The sequence below is a fragment of the Talpa occidentalis genome, unplaced genomic scaffold, assembly GCF_014898055.3.
Source record: "Talpa occidentalis isolate TD23 unplaced genomic scaffold, MPIMG_talOcc4v2.1 talOcc4.9, whole genome shotgun sequence".
In the NCBI taxonomy this organism is placed as follows: Eukaryota; Metazoa; Chordata; class Mammalia; order Eulipotyphla; family Talpidae; genus Talpa; species Talpa occidentalis.
Genome location: NW_023605305.1, coordinates 106070619 through 106091444, shown reverse-complemented (window position 1 = coordinate 106091444; position 20826 = coordinate 106070619). Strand labels below are relative to the sequence as shown.

General features: G+C 45.6%; 1 protein-coding gene and 1 long non-coding RNA gene across 4 annotated transcripts in view; one reads left to right on the top strand and one right to left on the bottom strand.

Annotated features, from left to right (window-relative positions):
* Window positions 1-524: 524 nt before the first annotated feature.
* SARS1 (seryl-tRNA synthetase 1) lies at window positions 525-19340 on the bottom strand. Of its 2 annotated transcripts, XM_037499286.2 has the most exons (12): window positions 19136-19331; window positions 12951-13021; window positions 9389-9469; window positions 8250-8408; window positions 7088-7231; window positions 6208-6363; window positions 3438-3659; window positions 2472-2601; window positions 2052-2209; window positions 1680-1754; window positions 1233-1362; window positions 525-948 (listed from the first exon to the last, which is right to left on the bottom strand). In XM_037499286.2, exons 1-12 carry the CDS (start codon window positions 19269-19271, stop codon window positions 791-793), a joined length of 1620 nt encoding a protein of 539 aa, XP_037355183.1. In that variant the 5' UTR covers window positions 19272-19331; the 3' UTR covers window positions 525-790. The 2 variants fall into 2 exon arrangements, with proteins under 2 accessions (XP_037355183.1, XP_037355182.1); XM_037499285.2 differs by lacking the exon at window positions 1680-1754 and having other exon boundaries at window positions 19136-19340.
* An 88-nt stretch (window positions 19341-19428) lies between these two features.
* LOC119235102 (uncharacterized) overlaps window positions 19429-20826 on the top strand; it is a 67213-nt gene continuing 65815 nt past the window's right edge. For both annotated transcript variants that reach the window (XR_008550435.1, XR_008550434.1), the window contains exon 1: window positions 19429-19573. This is a non-coding gene — a long non-coding RNA (uncharacterized LOC119235102). The remainder of the gene's footprint in view (window positions 19574-20826) is intronic.

Here is a 20826-nt window from a genome sequence, read left to right as displayed (position 1 = left end):
CCCTCCCAGAGAAAGGATGAACTGGCTATTAGGCAACAGTGGGAGCTCCAGAGAAAGGACTAGAACATTCTGGTCACCCCCCATCCCCTGTGATGCTGGTTATCCTGATCTTTTGCTAAGCAGTTTGCCTCCCATTTGGGAATGACTGGAAAGAGAGCAGCTGTTAATAAGGCCCTGACCGTGCTCTTGAACCCAAAGGCTCTTTTGGATTAAACACATCGACCCGGAGGCCTCACGCCCCTTTCCGTGGAGTCCTGCCCAGGGAGCCTGAGGCTTTTGATATCAGTTCTGGTCTCTAAGCTAGTCCCAGCTGGTTTTTAAGCAGAAGCAAATTGATAAAGGAGGATCCTGGCTCTTGTCCTGCAAGCTTGTGTGTCTACACAAAGGCTTCACTGGCCCTTGAACCTTTACAAACTTGGCGCTCACCCTCCTTCTCAAACGCTCTCTGATTGGCTAAATGGAACAGCCTAATTGAGCAGAAAAAGCAAAAATAAGTATGGTGCCAGGGGGAGCTGTCAGAGCCTGGGTTCGAGCCCAGGGAAGGAGACCGAGGAAGCGACCTTGTCTTCCCCCCGAGATGCTTTATTACATGGTTTCCCCAGCCATCAGTGATTGGATCCTATGCCCATGTGGAGAGACGGGAACACTGCCGTAGACACTGCAGATGGCTCCCCTTTTAGCTGTGCTAAAAGTCAGATGGGATGGTGATGAGTGGGTGCTTGGCTTCCCTGGGGGGAGCGGGCTCTGGGCTCCAGCTGACAGAGTAAAATCTGGCGGACGGAGGGACCGTTCAGGAATCGGTGACCTCCATGTTCTGCAGCCGGTTTTCCAAAGTGACATCTCTGGCTGCCCCTTTCTTTTTGTTGCCCTCATGCTGCTTCTTCTGCTTCTTTGATGGTTCCTGGTCAATGGGTGCAGGCTTCACAAAGGGGATTAGTTCTTGGAGACCTGGAAGGGAAGAGAAACATATAATCTCTGGGTTCTCAGGAGTTGAAGCTCTAGGACATCTGGGGGGAGTCCAACAAGACAGTGACCCCTGTGAACAAAGGGGACCTGGTGAGCACTGGTTCTATTTCCTCTTTGCTTCCCAATTGGAATTCTAGCTGCAATTGGGCAGGACATCACACAAGAGTCGACTGCTTTCTCAGCTTGCCTAGCGCGGCCCAGCACTGGAGGACAGGGAGAGCTGTGGGACAGCGTCTGAATAAGGAAACCTGGGCCCAGAGTCTTACCTGGAGGCATGAACTCCTTCAATTTCTCGGGCACGAGGATGCCGTTCTCTGTCTGGTAGTTCTCCAGGATGGCGCAGATGGTCCGCGTGGTGGCGCACATGGTGGCGTTGAGCATATGCACAAATTCCACCTGCAAGAAGAGGGTCCCAAGAGCGGGCAGTTACATCTACCCTGGGCCAGGAACCACACAGCCAGACCCACAGACCATGACCACCCAGGTCAAATTCTATCCGTTACTGTCTTTCTCCAATCTTGAGCATCTTGCTACTACTTATTGCTTATTAGATGACTCAGGAAGAGTCCTCAGGCCTCCATGAACTCCCAGTATTCTGAGAGGTGGGCCCTTTAAGGGAAAGGTAGGCCCACTACCACAGTGGCCTCATTTTAACCTTTCATCTTTCAAGTCTTTGACCTAAATTAGGACCTAAATATTGGGAGTGAAAGGACACACTTCCTGGGCGAGGAGAGAGAATACATCAGCTCTGCCTTGTTCTGAGTAGGCAAAGGGGAGTTATTCTTTATCTGGAGCAATGAAAACCAAGCCCCCAAAAGAAAAGCTAGAACTACTTGGGAAAAAAAAAAGAAAGTTCTAGAAAAGCTAGAACTCCCTGTATTTGTAGAATACAGGGAGATTCAGGTTTCTAGCTGGAAGGCCTCATCCCTGATTCAGTAGAATCATTTTCAGATTTCCTTTCTGGTCTAGATTGAGAAGCTCAGATTTTCCCAAGATGCTGGGAAGTAATGCGGTCTAAGCCTTGAGAACTAGACAGGTCTATTCTGCAGTGAAGGTCAGCTTCCCGCCTCCCTGGGGCCGGCTACCTTGTCCATCATCTTCTTGGTTTGCCCGTAGCGGATTCGGAGCCGGCGAGCCTGGTAGTCTGTGCAGTTTGAACAGGAGACTAACTCCCGGAAGGCTCCTGAGCCTGGAAACCAGGCCTCCAGGTCCAGCTTCTTACTGGCGGCATGATTCAAAGAACCTGTAAGGAGAAACCCCTAGAACTCATGCAGGAGGGGTATTTCAGAAGGCTAAACTTCATCAAATCTGAAGAATTCTTTAATTCCCCTTCTACCCCAGAAGAGAAGTCACACCTAGATATTCTCATCACTGAACACTCCCAAGTGAGAAGAGTGTGATATTTTAATTAATGTGGGCAATTAATTGGACTGTGAGCTATTTCACTGTGTGGCAACTCAGTGGGTGAGGGTGGTGCTTGTGGGCTGGAGGAGGGAGCCTGATACCTGAGACAATATTCACGATGTGGTAGGGGATCCCCAAGGACTGGTAGAACTCCTCTGCGGTCGCAATCATCTCTTCAAACATCTCCCATGACTTGTTGTCATGTGGTGACGAGTACACAAACTGTTCAATCTGCAGAGAGGGACCCAAGCAGACAGTGACAATGGGACAGGGGGAAAACATTAAAGGACAGGGCCTTCCTGGTGGCCTAGGGGTTAAGTCTCAGCACTATCAGCACTATGGCCTGAGTTGGGTCCCCAGCCAGGAAGCTAACCCACATGGCTCAGCAGACCGCTCCTGTCTCACTCGCTGCTCCCCTCAGCAGTATATTTCAGAAAATCCGCCTGTCGTGCTCCCCACTCTGTCTCTGGTGAATCCTCTCACCACCCCCATCTCCGGCCTACACCCCAGTTGTTCTATGCAAAAAAAAAAAAAGACATTAAAGGACCCAACAGGGAGGTCTCCTTGCAATGAAGACCCATTCCTACACACTGGGAGTCAGGCATGCCTGGGCCCCATCAAGCCAGATGGGCGCTAAACCGGCCTGGGAGGTGATGAGGCACAAGCTCAGAGTGAACTGACACCAGGCAGGCCAAGTACTGTTCTAAGTGTTCTGCATACACCAACCATGGAGCCCTGTGTAGGCCTACTGGGGAGCGTACTACTATTATCCTCCTTTCACAGAGGAGGAAAATGAGCACTGAGAGGTTAAGCAACTTGTCCAGGTCAAACAGCTGGCAAGCAATGGGGCTAGCAGGCTGGCATCTGGACACAGCAACTTTGTTCCAAATTCTGTGCTCAGAGGCACTCCAGCGTGTGCTCTCGGGCTCTTTCCAGAAACACAGATGGAAGCAATGAGAGGGAAGTCAGGAACCAGAGCAGGCCTCAGCAACAAAGACTCCTGCTCTCCTCTGAGTGTCCCAGACAGGGATAGGGGTACCACTCCTCACCCTGAGCCACCCACTCACCTTCTCAAACTGATGGACTCGGAAGATGCCGCGGGTGTCGCGGCCGTGGGAGCCCACCTCCTGGCGAAAGCAGGTGGACAGGCCGGCGTACTTGATGGGCAAATCCTCTGGCCGGAGCCACTCGTCCCGGTGGAGGGCGGCAATGGGCTGCTCTGAGGTGGCAATCAGGTACTTCTCATCATAGGAGTTGTCATCAGACTTCTCACTGCCTTTGCCGATCACCTGTAGGAGCAGGGACTCTCCCAGTTAGGGAGGGTCAGGGCCGCAGCGAGAGCAAGACACCACAGGACCGTACTGGTGATGGGTCAGGTGGGGTTTAACACTCGCCCAGAGTGAGCAGGGGACACGAAACAAACAAGGAAGGGATTGGGTTAGCCCAGAATCGGGTCCCTAATAGAGATCAAAGAGGTGCAAATTGAAAGGAGATAAAATATTCTGATAATACTCTACTTAGCTGATAAATGAAACAGCTATAAAGGCTAGTGTTGGCAGGCACGCAATAAAGCCTGAGCTGGTAGCAACAGAAATTCATTCACTCAACAAAAGTTTGTGAGGCCTTTACCAAGTGCCAAGTCCTTTTTGCCTGCTGAGCAAAAGGAGACATAAAGTCCAGGATTATAAAAAAAAAAGTGGATGAAACTAATGCAAAAGAAAAAACTGCAGGTGGGACAAAGTTCTTTGCAAAATCACTACTGACAGCAAGAGGAGAAGCCCCCTAAATAATTAACAGGAGAAGCTGACTCTCCTGCATCCAGCCCCATGTCTATTATGAAGCCACTTAAAAACAAAGGTTATCAAGACCACACCATAACACTGAAAAATGCTTTTGACAGACTGCTAAGTAAAGGCAATCTATATACGTTATGATTAGAAGCATGAAAGCTAATATATGTGTGAAAAAAGGCTGCAAGAGAATATTAAAGACGGTAACTGTTATAGTAAGTAATGAAAAGGAGATGACTGCCCCCTGCCTATTTGGAAATCTTCTGCAATGCAGCATTATTTTAAAGGGGGAAAAAAAAAAAGGTGGGGCCTCCCTGGTGGCACTGGGGTTAAGTCTCAGCCCTATCAAGCCATCACCAGCCATTGCTGCATGAATGTGATCCCTGGCCAGGGAGCTAACGCACATGGCGCAGCAGACCTCTCCTGTCTTACCTGCTGCTCCCCTCAGCAGTGTATTTCAGTAGATCTGCCTGTTCTGTTCCCCACTCTGTCTCTGGTAAATCCTTTCACCCTGCACGTACGGCCTAGACTCCAGTTCTTATATGCATAAATAAATAAAAATAAATTAAAAAAAAAAGAAAAAAAAAGAGGGAAGGGAACTTCCTCTGTGCCAGGGTTTGGGGCTCAACAAAAACCACCTTGCTATCTGACAAAAGGCATTTAGTGCCTTGCAGGGCTACCTCACATACAACAGAGAAAACCCTAGGGCTGGACAGCCCAATGCAGCACAGGCACTAGTGTGCCCTGTATATTCTAAGTTGACATGAGTTGGTTTCCACTGTTTCATATGTTCAGGAGCCACATATGGCTGGTGGCTGGACACCACAGCACAGATTCAGGACGTTTCCATCACCGGGCAGAGAAGGAATAAACTGAGGTTTATGTCAGACAAGAAATGCCAGCCAAACTCCTCACTATCCCAATGGGGGATTCACCTTGCCTGTGGACCCAAGAAGCATCTGGATAAGAAGTGGCAGATGCAAGTAACTCAGGGAGACCTGCTACCTGACATTTCTCATAATTCTCCATGTAAGTTTCCCTCCCTGGTATTACCTGCCTGGCCTCATCCTTCTAGAGTTCTGTTAGTGTTTATCCAACCTTGGAAGTTGAGAAGAGAAAGAAAAAAGATCAAATAGGTTTAAGTTGATATATGAACACATTTCTTTCATTAAAAGGAAGAAAAGAAAGAAGCGAGGAAGACACTAAGGTTGTACTCATGCTCAGGATTTTGCTCCCACTGCATCTTGAATGAAAATAGAGCCCTGAACTCATCTACAGGACCCAGTGGGAAGAAGATTCTGACTATGAACCTCTATCCACATAAGGTAAGTCAGGTGAGCCCTAAGACTGGGGTCTACTGCTCCCCTCCATGGGTCTTGGGAAGCAACAGGCAATAAGAACAAAGTCGCCCCCTTCTGACAGAACCTTCTTGAAGAAGGACAAGGGACACGTGAACTTTGGGGCAATGTGGCACCCTCCAGCAGAGACACTACAAATCCTGAGTGCTGGGTATAGACTAGGGGTGTCATGGCTGGTGTTAGAACTGGTGGAACTGAATGACATTCTGAACCTTGACTCGGATCCTCTGGCTCTCTCTCTGATGCTAACTATTGCATCAGAGCCAAGCCAGAAGCCATCCCCACCCCAAGGAAAATGTCTTATTCTGAGGAAACTTTCAGTCTGGAGTCAACAGTAGGAGGGAAGGAAAGATCAGCTACTTCTATCATTTCCTTCTGTCCCAAGCACTCAATAAATGTATTTCTGGTCCAAGCTCATGGTGTTGGTGTGCTTTTCATACACAGCAGATAGATGACCTGGGGAGTGGTGTAGGGGGGCATAGGACAGGGCACGTCCGTGCTGTCCAATATAGTAGCCACTAGACACAGTTTTACTTCCCCAGTTGTATTAGCCACATTCTATGTGCTCAAAAGCCACAGCCAGAGAGCAAGCATTCCCATCGCTGCAGAAGTTCCACTGGACAATGCTGCTCTGTATCCTTCAGGTTAAACTTCACAACCTAAGAAGCCACCCTGAACGGGCCACTCACCTTATAAAGTTCTTCATCAAACTGGCTGAGCTGTGCCACCTCCTGCATGACCTCCTTTCTCATGAAAAAGGGGGTGTAAATAGGAGTGTAGCCCCGGCCTCCCAAGGTGCGAAGCGCGTACTGGATGAGTGCCTGTTCCAGGAACACCAGGACCCCCTGAAGGAGCAAGAGACCCGGCACTGTGAGAGCAGGTTCTGTCACTGCATATCCACCTACTAGGATTACATGAATGTGACTCCCCAGGGACATACAGGAGGCCAGAAAAGGGCCCCAACAACTGACTCAAAACCCCCCTGGCCTATCATCCACGTGAACGGTGAAGAGATTCTCTCCAAGACTCCAAAGCAGGGAAAGGGTCACTCACCCAGGGGGTGTGGGAGTTACCTTGTGCTAATTCTTAAAGACACTGGACTCATTTGTATACATAGAGCATGCCTATATATTTATGTATTTCCCAAATTATTTTACCCCGCCCTCCTGCAAGCCTTCCCTGCGTTCACCTGCCCTCCATCCCAGCTTATCTGGATTGTTGCCTCTGTCTACCCTTGTCATGGCATCGGGCCACCTAGCGCCACAGCGTTTATCACTGGTGGCTTTTCCCCTGCTCCTTGTCTGACTGTTCAATCACCTTAAAAACAGAGACTGGTCTGATTCAGTCAGCAAAATATATTCATTATGAAGGATCACATAGTGGCTTTTGTTCTAAGGAATTCTGTTAAGCAGAATTGCTTAAGAGAAAGAGCAATCCATCCAGTTGCTAGTAGGTATGTGGCGGAAAGGTGGGTATAGGTGGTGAATCGAGGGGCCTTTTAGAACAGCTTAAGTTTTCTATACTTTTATTTTTTAGCCCCTTCTCTCTAATCCCACCCCCAGCTCTTACCTTCAGGAAGTACCCTCGGCTGCCGGCCACCACGGCCCCCTTTTCGCCTTCAAAGCCATCAACCATCACCACCAGGTCCACGTGAGAGTACTTCTTCCTGACTGTACAATCACCCCAAATCCTCTCTACTTTGTTGTCAGCATCCTAAGCAAACAAGACGAGGAGGAAAAAAAAAAGATATGTGATTTCTACGTCACAACCTCTGCCCTCTCAGATCTAATTCCAAGAACGACCTAGTGTTCTGGTAGGCCAGTGGTCACCGCATCCAGAGACTAGCAGGGGTTCTGCTAGAGAACGTGTCCTTGATTGAGAAATAATTCATGAATTCTTAGAACTGTACCCATGAAACTGAAATCACTATTTCCCAAAAGATCGAGGTGCTCTCCCCGGGCCTGCCCCCCACCCCCCCTTTTTTTTTTTACCCTTTTAAATGACTCCTTGAAAATCCAGCACCAGGACAACCTCACACAATCAGCATTGCCTCGGGTGCAGAGAGAAAGTAGCTTTTTTGTTCCAGGCTCTCATTGGTCCCCGGGGCCACAGGAGGGAGGGTTCAGGGCCCTGACCTTCCGAGAGTCTGCAAGTCTGCCCCTGACACCAACTCCCCCCACCCCCCCACAAGCCTGCAGTTTACTGTTCACCAGGGAATGAATGAAAGAGGCACAGATGGGCCCTGCCACTGCTGGGGTGTCAAGGAACAAAGGCTGGGCTCAGAGCAGCTTTGTGCTGGGAAGCTCCCACTCAGCAGGAAACTTTTATCATGCAGATTTCCCTTCAACCTGCAGCTTCTCAGCAGGGTGTGGGTGAGGGGTGAGGTTGATTTAGCAGATCCCTCCCACAAGACTCACTGCTACCAAGGGCAACACGCAGTGCAGGACAGCAGCCCGATTTAGAAGAGATTTCTGTGCCAGGAGTCTCCTCCTACCTGCTGTCTCTGCTACTTCCCAATCAGGCAACGATCTGACTCCTTCCATTCTCAATTGGTGGGCAGAGGGAATACACAAAGAGCTTGCTTCTGACACAAGGACTATTATACAGAGAGCGCCAGCGTCTCACTGTCCCCCTCCCACCCCGCCCCCTTCCCAACCGAGAAGGCATGTAGGGCAGCCGAGAAGGCATGTAGGGCAGCCGTCTGCTGTGGCACAGACGCCTGCCTGCCCACCTCGTCATTACTGATGGGCACAGAGGGGTGCAGAAGGTTCCCGATCTCCCTGAGGTTCTCAAACCGCTCTGCTTCCAGCTTCACACGCTCCGCATCACACTTGAGGATGGCTTCATCGATGAGGAGTCTGACTTTTTTGATTTGTGAGACTTTCAGGTTCTGTAGCCAAACAGACCAGGAAATCGAGTCAAGGACAGAATAGAAGACTGTGGCCGAAGATCTCAGGCTGAGCTCTGATGACTACCGTGTGAGGGGATCTTAAACACTGAAAAGGAAGGTTCTGAAAGAACCAAGAGCCACTGCTCTCAGGGACAGACACAGTCTACTGAGCTGCTGGCATTTTCCTTGGGGTTCCTAGGAGAGAGATGGATCAATCCTGGCCACTCCTCTTGTTCCCATCCATGTCAGGAATCTTAATTCTTGTAGATCTTCTAAGAGTTTTACCTTATTTTACACTTCATGATTTTCCTGATTAAACCAATTTAGCACTTGAATATATGCTATATTTAATGTTCCCTCTAGAAGAATTATAAATTTACCAGGAGCAAGAGACCTTGTCTTCAACTTATTTCGTAATCATTATTGCAGGTGTTTCAATCTGTACTTTGATTTCTTGGAGGGGACCCTTACCAGGTAGGGCTAGACAGAAATAGCACCCCTGCAGCAACTTGCTTTTTCGGTTCAGGCTCTTGCTATGCTTTTATATTTTTTCATCTTTTCGTTTGTTTTTTTTGTTTTGTTTTTTTAATGCTTTTATGTTAAGGGCCATAAAAAAAGGGGACCAATGCCTACAAAACTTGAAAATCACTGCCCTTGGCTATGGTGGTGAGCATTTACTGAATTATAGCAAAATGAAAAATTCCTTCACTTTGTGGAATTGGACAAACTGAGCATAATTGGGCTCCTCTTCTCTTCTTCTCATTCATGGCTTTCACACACACCCTGACTCCATTCTCTGCTGTCTAATACATCACATCAGAGTATAAGAGATAGACGGGGACATTTCCCAGCTGCGGAACTTTAATCCCAGCTGCAGATGCGAAAATGCTGTGTGGAGCAGCGTGGCAGCACCTGATGTCTAGGACTAGAGTTAAGATAAAAGCACAGAAATCCCAACCTAGAGAAGGACAGTAACTTACAACTAGTGTGTCTGCAGTGAGGTCATCAAGGTTTAATGCATTCTCTGGAATGGACTCATCATCTCCCACTGGCTCCTTTTTCTGCAGGGAAGGGGAAAAACACTATTAAATAAAAGAAAATTTCTCTCTCTTTTTAAGATTTATTTATTTATGCATACAAAAGCTGGGGTACAGGCCAGAGATGCAGGGGGCTGAGAGGATTCACCAGAGACAGAGTGGGGAGCAGAACGGGCAGACTGGCTGAAATATACTGCTGAGGGGAGCAGTGGGTTGAGTCAGGAGAGATCTGCTGCGCCATGTGGGTTGTTCCCTGGCTGGCCAGGGATCACATTCATGCTACATAGGCTGTGTATTGCTTCATAGTGTGGAGCTTAACCCCTTGCGCCACCAGGGAGGCCCAAAAGAAAATCTCTTATACAGTTTCATAAGTGTATATCCAATTAATATATCATCTAAACTAATCCCAAAACTTTGCACATAACTGTCCCTAAAAGATGCAATACTCGAGAGCTGACTCAGTGAACAGGTTTAAGGAGTCAAAGTTTCAAGTCTCTGTTCTGCCACTTTCCAGCTTTTTTGACAGACTGGTTAACCTATCAAGGTCAAAAGGTTGATGTCATCAGGAATGTAAGAAAAGTGGCTGCCCTGGACAAAGACCCATCTTGGGCACTGGTAAAGTGTGAAATGCTTAAGAGAAGCTGTGTGGGGCTCAGGGGTCTGTACTGGGGAGTCAGTCACCTAGCTGACCTAGCTCTCAGCCCACCTGCTAAGAGCAATCCTAGCACGGAGCATGGGGGAAATGGATGGGAGGATGCAATGTTAGGAGGCCAAAGAAAACAAAAATTGTCAAAATCTGGAACTAAGTTTGGAGCAATTGATGAATCTTGACAAAAGGGCAGGGTGTACCCCGGGCAAGCTTCTCCTCTCTGGTTTCTATCTTCCTCCTTTTTTATGATGATTTTTCCCACATCATTTCTAATCCTTGCCTAGGGCTATGGGAAAGATCACTATAAGAGTCAAATTTTCCCTAAATTAAACTGAGTTAACGAAAATTAGTCTCAGGCCATGATATCAAGATATATAAGTGCTCAGCAAAATTTGTATAAAAATAAGTTGAGGAGATTTAGAGTCTGCTTTGCAAGAACAAATAAAACAAAATATAGAGATCATGTTCAATGTCCCAAGGATTTATAAAAATTCTATGTATGTAACAATGAGTAATTATGTTTCTACAACCTCATCACCCATTGTACAAAACTAAATCATGAGAATTCTTCATGATCTTCTAAAGGCAAAGCATGGAGATCCTTTAAGCTCATCAGATATCTTCACACCCCAAAATGGGGCAGTGGTATTCTAACCACAACCCAGCTCACATTCTTCAGTGATTTAGGAAAAATCACCTTCCAAAGTTGAAAAAGCCTGAAAATATCAGGATGAGTCTGGATAAGAACAAGCTTATACCACCAGGGTAGAAATAAAGGGCCCAATCTCAGAATTTTCCATATAGTATCAATGACAGCTGAAGTTCCCTTGCTGATAATCCCTCAAGGCAGCGGATTCAGGTTCTGAGTTCAAGTTCTGGCTCTGCACCTAGTGGCTTTTGGGTAAGTCCCCAAATTTCCTATATTCCCTTATCTTTTTATAATAAGGCTGACAAATTTACGACCTACACTCCACAAAGATCAAATGAAAACATGATGTATATGAAAGGGTTTTGCATATTTTCAAGTGTGATGGAAGTTAAAGCTCTGTGAGTAGCCTTCCCAAGGATAGCAATGAGGACACTGCTTGCAGGGCTGGCAGGGAAGGGGTGTAAGAATGATGCTGCCAATGAAAACCCTCATTCCCATCTTCCTGCTATAAAAACCACTCAGCTGGCACTATCTGTATATAGGCCCCAAAGTATACATGAGCGGGGGGAAGGGGGAATTAATCTAATGATGGCCCCTCTGAAATGTAAACGATTAAGCATCATGAGTCCCATAGGAAGAAAACAGCGATAATGATTTCTGCAGCCAGTCATAGGCTGACAGTGTAATAGAATGTTATGAAGAGAAGAATGCAAACTCTTATGAAATGGAAGGTGCTGGAATCCCAAGGAAATCTTTATCATGCTCTTTACTAATCAACATTCTAACATTTTAGAATTTTCTTAATTTCGTTTAGAGGTTTATAACCAAAATGAGACATTGTAGGATGCATTTAATGCTATTTTAAAAGCAATTGAGGGAATAAAAATATATTTTTGAAGATAGCTTAAAAACATCAACTATTTAGGATACCAAAGTAAGGCTGAACTGAAATGTAACATTCTTCAAGCAAAGGAAGGATTTCTGCAGTCAAATGTTCTGCCCCTAGGCCTCCCTGGTGGCGGAGGTGGTTGAGCGCTGCACTGTAAAGCAGTCCACGGCCTCTGCAGCGCGGATTCAATTCAGGCTGGCCGGTGAGAATTCCACATGGCACAGCAGACCTCTCCTGTCTAGCCCACTGCTCCCCTCAGTAGTGTATTTTGTCAGTCTGCCTGTTCTGTTCCCGCTCTGTCTCGGGTGAATCCTCTCACCCTCTGGCACATCTGGCCTGTACCCCAGTTCTTGTATAAAAATAAATAAATCTTTAAAAAAAAATGTTCTGCCCCTGAGCTATACCCCCTTTTAGGAAGAATTTTAGGACAAAGGCCAGTGAAGACTTGTATCCACTGTTACTCCCAATTGCTGAATAACTGCAGTGTTCTAGGCAGTGTGCCAGGCTCTCTACATTAAAAAAACTTCGTTCTCACAATTCTGTTTCATCAGTGAAGATACTGTCATTGCACAGATGAGAAAGCTGAGGCTCAAAAGTTAACTTGCCTGAAGTCATCAGTCTGGGCTTTGGATCCCATATCTGGGCTCTTCTCATTAAAGAGCATGACTACAAAGAATCCGAAGTCTGCCCTAAGAAAACCCTCTTGGCACTGTTACTGGTGGAATGTACCTTCTTATAAGAACAGAATGGACGAGTAACCAGTGTGGCAAGAATCTATCTTGCTATAGATAGATGTATGTTACCCCGATATTTCTGTGTCCCTCTGACATCCACAGTGATGGTATTTGGAGGCGGTGGTCTTCCAGAGGTGATTAGAGCATATCACATCCCTAATCTAAGGGATTAGAACCCTTAGAAAATAGGTCCAGAGCGCGCCCTTGTTCCTTCCACCACATGAGCACACAGTAAGAAGACTGTCCATGAGCAGGAAGTGGGTCTTCATCAAACACCCAATCTGCTGGCCCCTTGATCTTAGACTTTCCAGACTCCGGACTCTCAGAAATAAATGTCTGCCCTCTCTTAAGCAGTCGGAGGGACTAAGACTTAATCTGAATATAGATGGAGTCACCAGCCCCTGAAAAGTACCTCTGAGTTCCCTACTTTCTTTCCTTTCTTTTTAAAATAATTTCCTCCCTTTGATAAAAAATTCAGTATCTCACAGAATGAAATATTAAGTTAGAAATTATGTAAGTATCAACTAAGAATAAGATTAAATACCTCTGTTCATGTTCTCAAAGCTGCTATTTAATTCTCTTACCTTCATTTTCTCTCCAATTGTTTTGCTGCAAAGGTTCTTCAGCTTGTTCAAATTGTCTGCCCGAAATCTGCCTGGAGAATAGGAAACCAAGAATATACCAAAAATGTACATGTATTTGAGATCCCTTGGCTCCTTAGGACTGATGTCAGCCCAAAGCTAAAATGCAGGCAGAACTAAAGGATCTACCTCATGAAGTTGTGAAATCTTATAGCTTTTGAGCTCCAAATTCAGTTGGCATGTATTGGTGACTATGCTAGAGCCCCCCAGCACTTGGTGAGGAAGAAAAGGCCATTCTGAGACTAAAATTAAAAGCAACATAACCTGATGATACCTCTGTAGAGCAGCACATCTGAATAATCTGGAAATTACTCAAGTAACTACAACCTGCTTAATTACCTAAGATTCATTTGTAGAAAGCACTCACTGGGTTCTAGAAAGAAGGCAGTCTTGTTTGCATTCCTATGAACTCTTTGTTACTCATGTGTGCTAGGGATGGTTTATGTTTTTTTCCTTATTCTAACACAGGGCTCGACTGGCAGCCTCTGGCTTCTTATACATTTACTTTTTTGGGGGGAAAACAATGTACTAATCAGCCTACATAGTTAATCTGGCTCAAATTAACATATTGGTATCACAGTTCACCTGTCTAACTGCGATTAGCAAAGTCAGACCTCTTGAGTAGAAGCTTTAGGAGCAGTATGGTAAAAATCAAACTTTTGGCATTATTGGAAATGAGAGCACCCAGTCATAGTTCTTCTTTAAGATTTTCCCAAAAAAATTTTATTTACATTTTAAAGGACAGGGTTGTTAGGAAAAGGAGAAAGAAAAAGAGGCACTTGTGTAGTCACAGGTGGGCAAGAGAGCTGCTGATTTTGCCAAATTTTAACTAAACTAAACTTAAACTAAACTTTAGCACAAAATAATATAACTGCTTTCTCATTCACTTACATTAATTACAGAGCTGGAGAATAGTATGGGCTGGGAGGGGTTAGACTAGGAAGAGGACATGGATAGCAAGAGGCTTCACAGTGGTGATGGAACAATTCTGTATTTTGAGTATGGTTGTGGTTAAAAACCTACATGTGAACACACACACACAGAGCACTATATGTAAATCTGAATAAGGTTTGTGGGTGGTAGCAATGTCCACCTCACGGTTTGGTATTATACCAGTTCTGTCAGATGTTATCGTTGGGGGAAACTGGGTGAAGGGTACATAGATAGGACTTCTCTGTACCATTTTGTAGCTTCCATAAAACTGTTACAATTTTGAAATTAAAAATTTAAAAAAAAAAAGCTATTTGGTTCCTCCTCTTTGCAAGGTCCTGTGCTGAGTGTTGGGAATATGAAAGAAAATAACATGGTAGGTCCTAGGAAATAAAAGAAAATAAGACAATTAAAAAATAATATTGCAACAATGCTGAATGACTCAATCAATGAATCCAGTATATCCTTTCAACATCTTTAATTTTCCTCAGCAATGTTTTGTAGTTTTCAGTATAGGGATACTGAATGTCATAGATTAAATGACATTTTTAGGAATCAAGATGCTTTTAAATTGCTGTCTGCATACAGAAATATCAGTGACTCTGTATAATTGTATAAAATGATCTTGCTAAAGTTAATTTTAATAGTTCAGCATACACAATCAAGTCATCTGCAAATGATAGCTTTACTTCTGTTCCAATCATATATTCCTTTTTCTTGCCTTACATCCAACTGTCTGGTGACAATGGATTAGAAGTAGTGATAGGAGATATCCTTGTTTTGCTCCCAATCTCAAGAGGAAAGCATTTAATATTTCATTATCAAGAATAATGCTAGCTAAGCAAGTTTCTGATAAATGCCTACTAACAGATTGAGGAAGTTTCCTTCCACGCCTTTTGCTGCATTTTATCATAAGCAAGTATATTTTCCACATGAAAAAAACAAAGTGAACTTTGCGCCCTATCTCACATTATATATCCAACCAATGTGAGATAAATTATCTCCCTAACTGTGAACGGCAAAGTAATAAAACCTCTAGGAAAAAAAATCAGAGAATCTCTTCAGGAACTAGGGATAGGAAAAGATTTTTTAAACAGAGCACAAGAATCACAAACTAAAAAAGATCAATAAATCAGACTTCCTTAATAAGATCTATTCATTAAAACTAAAAGAGTGAAAGGCAGATCAGAGAATGCGAGAAAACAGCAATATGTCTATTTGACAAGGTCTTGCATCCAGTGTAAACAATTCCTACAGATCAAGAAGAAAAAGCTAACAAGTATATGAAAAGTTGCTCAATACCTTCAGTCATCAGGAAAACACAAATTAAACTAGTAAGATACCACTATTTGTCCAACCAGAATGGATAAAATTTAAAGGACTGCCGATATCAAGGACAAGGATGAGAGGAACTGGAACTCTTAACTACTTGCTGGTAGGAGCATCAATCACTACAACCACTTTAAAAAACTATTTGGTAATATAAACATAGGCCTACCCTATAACCCAGTTATTCCACTCCCAGGTATATCCCAACAGAAATGAGTGTTGCTGTCAATGAAAAGGAACATGTAACAATGTTGGTTGCACCTCTTTCATAACACCCTCAAAGAATCCATCAATAATAAGTGTTCATCAATAGTAGTGGTTGGTATATTTATGTAGTGGAGTATTATGCAGCAAGGAAAGTGAACCAACCACTGCTATACAGAACATGGAATAATCTTACAGACATCATTTTGAGAGAAAGAAGTCACATACAATAGTAACAATGTTTATTTACATGAAGTTCAAAATCATATAAAAGCAATTTATGATGACAGGAGGCAGAATATAGTTATTTTTGGAGTAGGGAAAATGACTGGGAGCCTGGGAGGGTGCTGCAAAGGTCTTAGATCTTGATCTGGGGGGTGGTTATCAAATTCCTCAAGCTGCACATTAAGATTTATGTACTTGACTGAATATATTATCTCAACTTAAAAAAAATTTAATAAGATATATACAACAGAGATATATGAGAAAACATTTGGAATGCACTCAACAAATAAGGCAGTGCTATAGAAGCAGAGCTAGGTGGGAAAGAGGGCTGTTAATAGTAGGGGCAGTGTCCTGGTGAGGGGTATTCCAAGAGACAACAGTCATGGGTGTTGCATACAACACTGGAACAAAGGGCAGAGGCATATGTGGGAGAATGGCAAAAAAATGAGGATAGAGGGCCTCCCTGGTGGAGCAAGGGAGTAATAAGCTATCCTCAGCCACTGCAACACTAGTTGATGGAAGTCTGGAAGGTAAATGATTATATTTGCATTCCAAAAAGATCACACTTCCTGGGCATGGCCCAGGGCTGGGTGAACTGAAAGTAGTTAGAAAGATATTCTAATGACACTAGCAATAAAGGTTAAAAGGAAGTAACATCTTTTTTTTTAATAGAGGCATGTTATTTATTTATTTGTTTGTTTGTTTGTTTGTTTATACATGCACTGGGTACAGTCAGAAGCGCGGGAGGGTGAGAGAATTCACCAGCGCCAGAGCAGGGAGCAGAGCAGGCAGAAGGACCGAAGTACACTGCTGAGGGGAGCAGCGGGCGGCAGGAGAGGTCTGCGCGCCATGTGGGACCCTCCTCCGGTGGCCGGGGAGCAGCCGGGGATCGAACCGGCGCCGCAGAGGTCGCCAGCAGCTTCGCAACCCAGCGCTCAACCGCTGCGCCACCAGGGAGGCCCAAGGAAGTAACATCTTAAACAGAAATCTCATTCAGAAAATAGGATCTTCTTTTAGGGGAGGACAAAGTTCCAGTAGGTAGCAGCTGATTTCAAGATATATGGACACCCAGTGGTTCTGTTACAGGGCAGCCTTGATATAAAATGGGTTGCCTGGCTGTAGGTCCTCACCGGCGCGCTTAAAAGGGACTTATTAATACTCCACTGCAGGCACACACAAAAGGTTAATAAAAGGTTTATTTACAAGGAAAGGTGAAATAAGGAAATGTACAACTCAGGGAGAAAATAGGGAAATAAAGTCTCAAACGCGTACTACCCAGTCCGCCGACCTGGAAATCCAATGGCATTCTGAGAGCTAGCTATGAGCCAAGAGCTGTGAAGCCAAAAAGCGGCCCCCAAGACCCACATGTCTGGTTTTATACCAAACCTGGCTGTTTAACTCCACCCTCAGGTCCCAGTAACCTTCCCTTTGGTGGTGATGGGATTTATCTTTCCCAATGTCCTGATGGCTTTAGTCTGGAGTGGGGTGGAGTCCGCAAAGCCTGTATGGAATTAGCTTAGGACATCCTTTTCTCCCTAACAGTTTGGGCTTTGGAAATAATCAAATGTTTATCATATGCCTAAATGTGTCCTCATTATATTACTCTGAATTAGAAAGAAGAAATCACAAGAATTTAATTCTGACTGATATAAATTAGCCTGTGGTAAAATTGGTTTCATTATATGTTGTTTCTCTTAAAGTAGCAGTTTGTAAGAACGTACTTGCAATGTTAAGTGAGGACTCACTGTAGCTGTAATGGAGAAGTAGTGAGGCTCCTGCATCCTCAGTTGCGGAACAAGATCCGGGTTCTTAATATGGCCCTGGGTTGTTAGTCCTTACTGCAGCCCATGAGAGAAGAACCCAAGCCTCTGATGTGAGGTTTGGATGGAGAACAACCCTGATACAAGATCTGTCAGCCAGTCTCTGGAGAAAAATCAGTAATTCCCTTTGGCTAAGGAGAACATTGGTAAGGGACGTCAGGTAAAAAACAATCAAATTAATAGATGTGTTGAAAATAAGCTACATACATAAACTGCTTTTCATACAGAAGGGCAAAGTATCCTGAACACAGAAGATAGTTACGAATTCAACAAACTGTTGTTAAGCCCTTACCAAGGACCAGGTGCTGTGTTAGGTCCCAGGATTATCTACAAGCTGGTACATGTATTTCCTGCATGTGTGTATGTATACGTAGGTAAACACAACTCATTCCTGAATAACTCATTTCCTCTCCACATGGTCACTTACCAGTTAAGGGACAGACCCTCCAGTAGAGGTGTATATTATATGTAAGAGACTAAGACAGCTGAAGTCATTTTGAAGCCAATCGTTAGCTTGAAAGGAAAATTTGGTACTTCTGATGGTGAAACAGTGTCCAGTCTAGTTTTTTCCCTTCCATTCAAGTTAATTTCATTGAACTCAAAACTTCTGGTTCAGGGGGTGGGATATCACAAACCACTACATTAGAGCAATTGAGATGCACAAAATCAACAGACAATCTCAGTTTAACAAACACTCTCCTGGTACTCAATAACGTTATAAATTCGGAGAAATCAATTTTCCTAATAGAAACCCACCACACACTTGGGCAGTCACTGCTCTGGCAGTGTGATGTCAATCCTGGCTCTCAGCTGCTTGCAGAACTATTGCATCAGACAAAACTAATCACATGTGCTTGACAGCATCCGGCCAACCACGGACTTCTCCAGCTAATCAAAGCAGAGGTTGACAGGCATTTTATTCAGCTTCACGAAAGATGCTCGGATTAGCTCCAAGTTCTAGCCCAACTCTACAGTGTCTTTTTCGGGAAACTTCCACAAATCACAAACAGCCTCAAGAACGACAAGCCCTTTCTTGTCTCACGTCACCTCTCTACTTGAAATCTGATCTACTACGAAAACACTTCTTGATTCTTAAAGATATGCCCACAGACCAGGGGCATAGCCTTTCCGAAAGCTCTATGTTTGCTGTTTTTAGCCAGGAGAGGCTTCCAAAGCTCCCAAATTCTACCAACATGGGTGGAGGGAAACTATTTACGATGCAGAGGAGATTCAACCTCAGGCTTGAGCCTTTAATCCAATCAAAGCAGAGGGCGACCACTTTCACCCGCGGAAGATGAGAAAAAGACTGGAGGCGACCCAAGAGTCAGCTGCTAGGAGAGGGGAGAGCCCCCCAAGCCTCCCGCGGGCTCTCCTGGTTACCCTTGAGCCGGGGAGGCTTGACAGCTCCCGATGCGCATGCGCCGTGCTCCCTCCCGGGCTCAGGCGCCCCGAGCACGCGTGGAAGGTTAAAGTGGGACGGTCCAGCTTCAAGGATGCTTGGGGAAAGGGGGGCAGGGTAAACCTCGAAGCCACCTCAACCTGGGGTCTGACGAGGGGTGACGATGTGGCCTCAGGAGAGGCGGCGAGGACCCGGGGTACCCAGCGCGTCCGCGTACTTACATCGTCGCCACTCGCCGTCTGCCTTCACCAGCTGATCCACGAGCCCCGGGTCCTTGAAGCGTTTCTCCTGCGTCTCTCGGATGAGAGCCGGGTCCCCTCCTTTATCCACCCGGAACAAATCCAGATCCAGCACCATCTTTCCTTCTCCCGGCCAGCGCGAAGGGAAGTGCGGACTCGCAGCTGGCGCCGGTGACTGACGCACTGCGCCGGCGCGCTGACCCGCCCTCCTCTGCGCAGGCGCAGCGCGGCGCCGCGCAGGCGCCCCCTCTCGGCCAGGAGCGGCAGTGCCGGCGCCGGGGCTCCAGAGGGAAGGGCGCAGCGCGTGGGTCTGGAGGCTCGGACTGTGCGCGGTTCTGGTCACGCTGTGGCTTTGCCCGCCGCTTGTTCTTTCTCCTCAACGCTGCCCGCCTCTGTAGAGCCTCTGGTTGCCCCACAAAAGTGAGTGTCTCGGTTTCTTTCTTATGTTAATGAGTAAATCTCCTGTTGGGCAGAGCCCATCCCCCCCTTGGAAGCTGGAGCCTCCAATAGATGCCAGCAGACACCCCATCCTGAGGCAAGAGTATGTCTACATGTATTAGTTCCTAGATTACCTCAGCTCAGGATACCTGTTCTCCTGCTACCTGTGGAATTTATTTATTTATTTATTTTTTAAAATTTATTTATTTATGCATACAAGAGCTGGGGTACAGGCCAGAGGTATGGGGGGGGGTGAGAGGATTCACCAGAGACAGAGTGGGGAACAGAACGAAGTGCATTCCTGAGGGGAGCAGCAGGAGAGGTCTGCTGTGCCATGTGGGTAGCTCCCTGGCTGGCTGGGCATGGAACTGGTACTGCTGAGGCTGCGAATTGCTTCATAGTGCGGTGCTTAACCCCTTGCACCACCAGGGAGGCCCCCTACCTGTGGAATTTATAACTTTATTAATCTGATTATTAAGTCACATTGCCCCTTTACCAACCCTTCAAATTACAGGTTGTAAAAGTGGGATTGCGTTCATTTAAGAGAGAGATGAGTGTTGTAGAGCAACCCCGATACAAAACGGGGTGCCTGACTGTGGGTCCTCGCCCGCGCGCTTAAAAGGACTTGTCAATCCATCCTTTCCCCCTAACATGAGGAGAATTTTCCAAGGGGAACACTATTTAATAGATTTTGAAGGCAGTTCAAAGTACTGAGGTCATGTCTTAGGATGATTTGAAAACCTGAACAAAGATTTCATCATAATTTAAATTCGTTGTGTTCAGGCCTTTATGGTGAAATATTCTGGTTGCTGAGTGGAGCCGAAGTTATTAAGGAATCTTCCTGATAATAAGAGGGTATTTGGAGGATTTGGGAACAGGTCTTTTGTCCCCTTCCTCCTGCCTGCCCCCCATCTTCCACTTAATAGAGACTTTAGAACCTCAGTGCCCCAAAGCTAGCTGTGTGGAGACCCTCTTGGTCCTGCGCCACTCACATGGGCTTCTGTAATGAGAATATGACTTTGATTTCTCTACTCCCCAGCAAACCTCTGCCAAGCCAAGTCTGAGGTGTAGGACAGGGGGCTCACTGTTGGGGAAGCTGACAAGTAGAGATCCAGAGGGAGGTTTAGGAAATGGGCTGTCTGCTTTTGTTTCCCTAGGTTCATCTGCCTAGGATGTTAGATATGAAACCAGCGGAAAGGAAGTCTAGGGAACTAATTTCTGAAGAGAGCATGGAA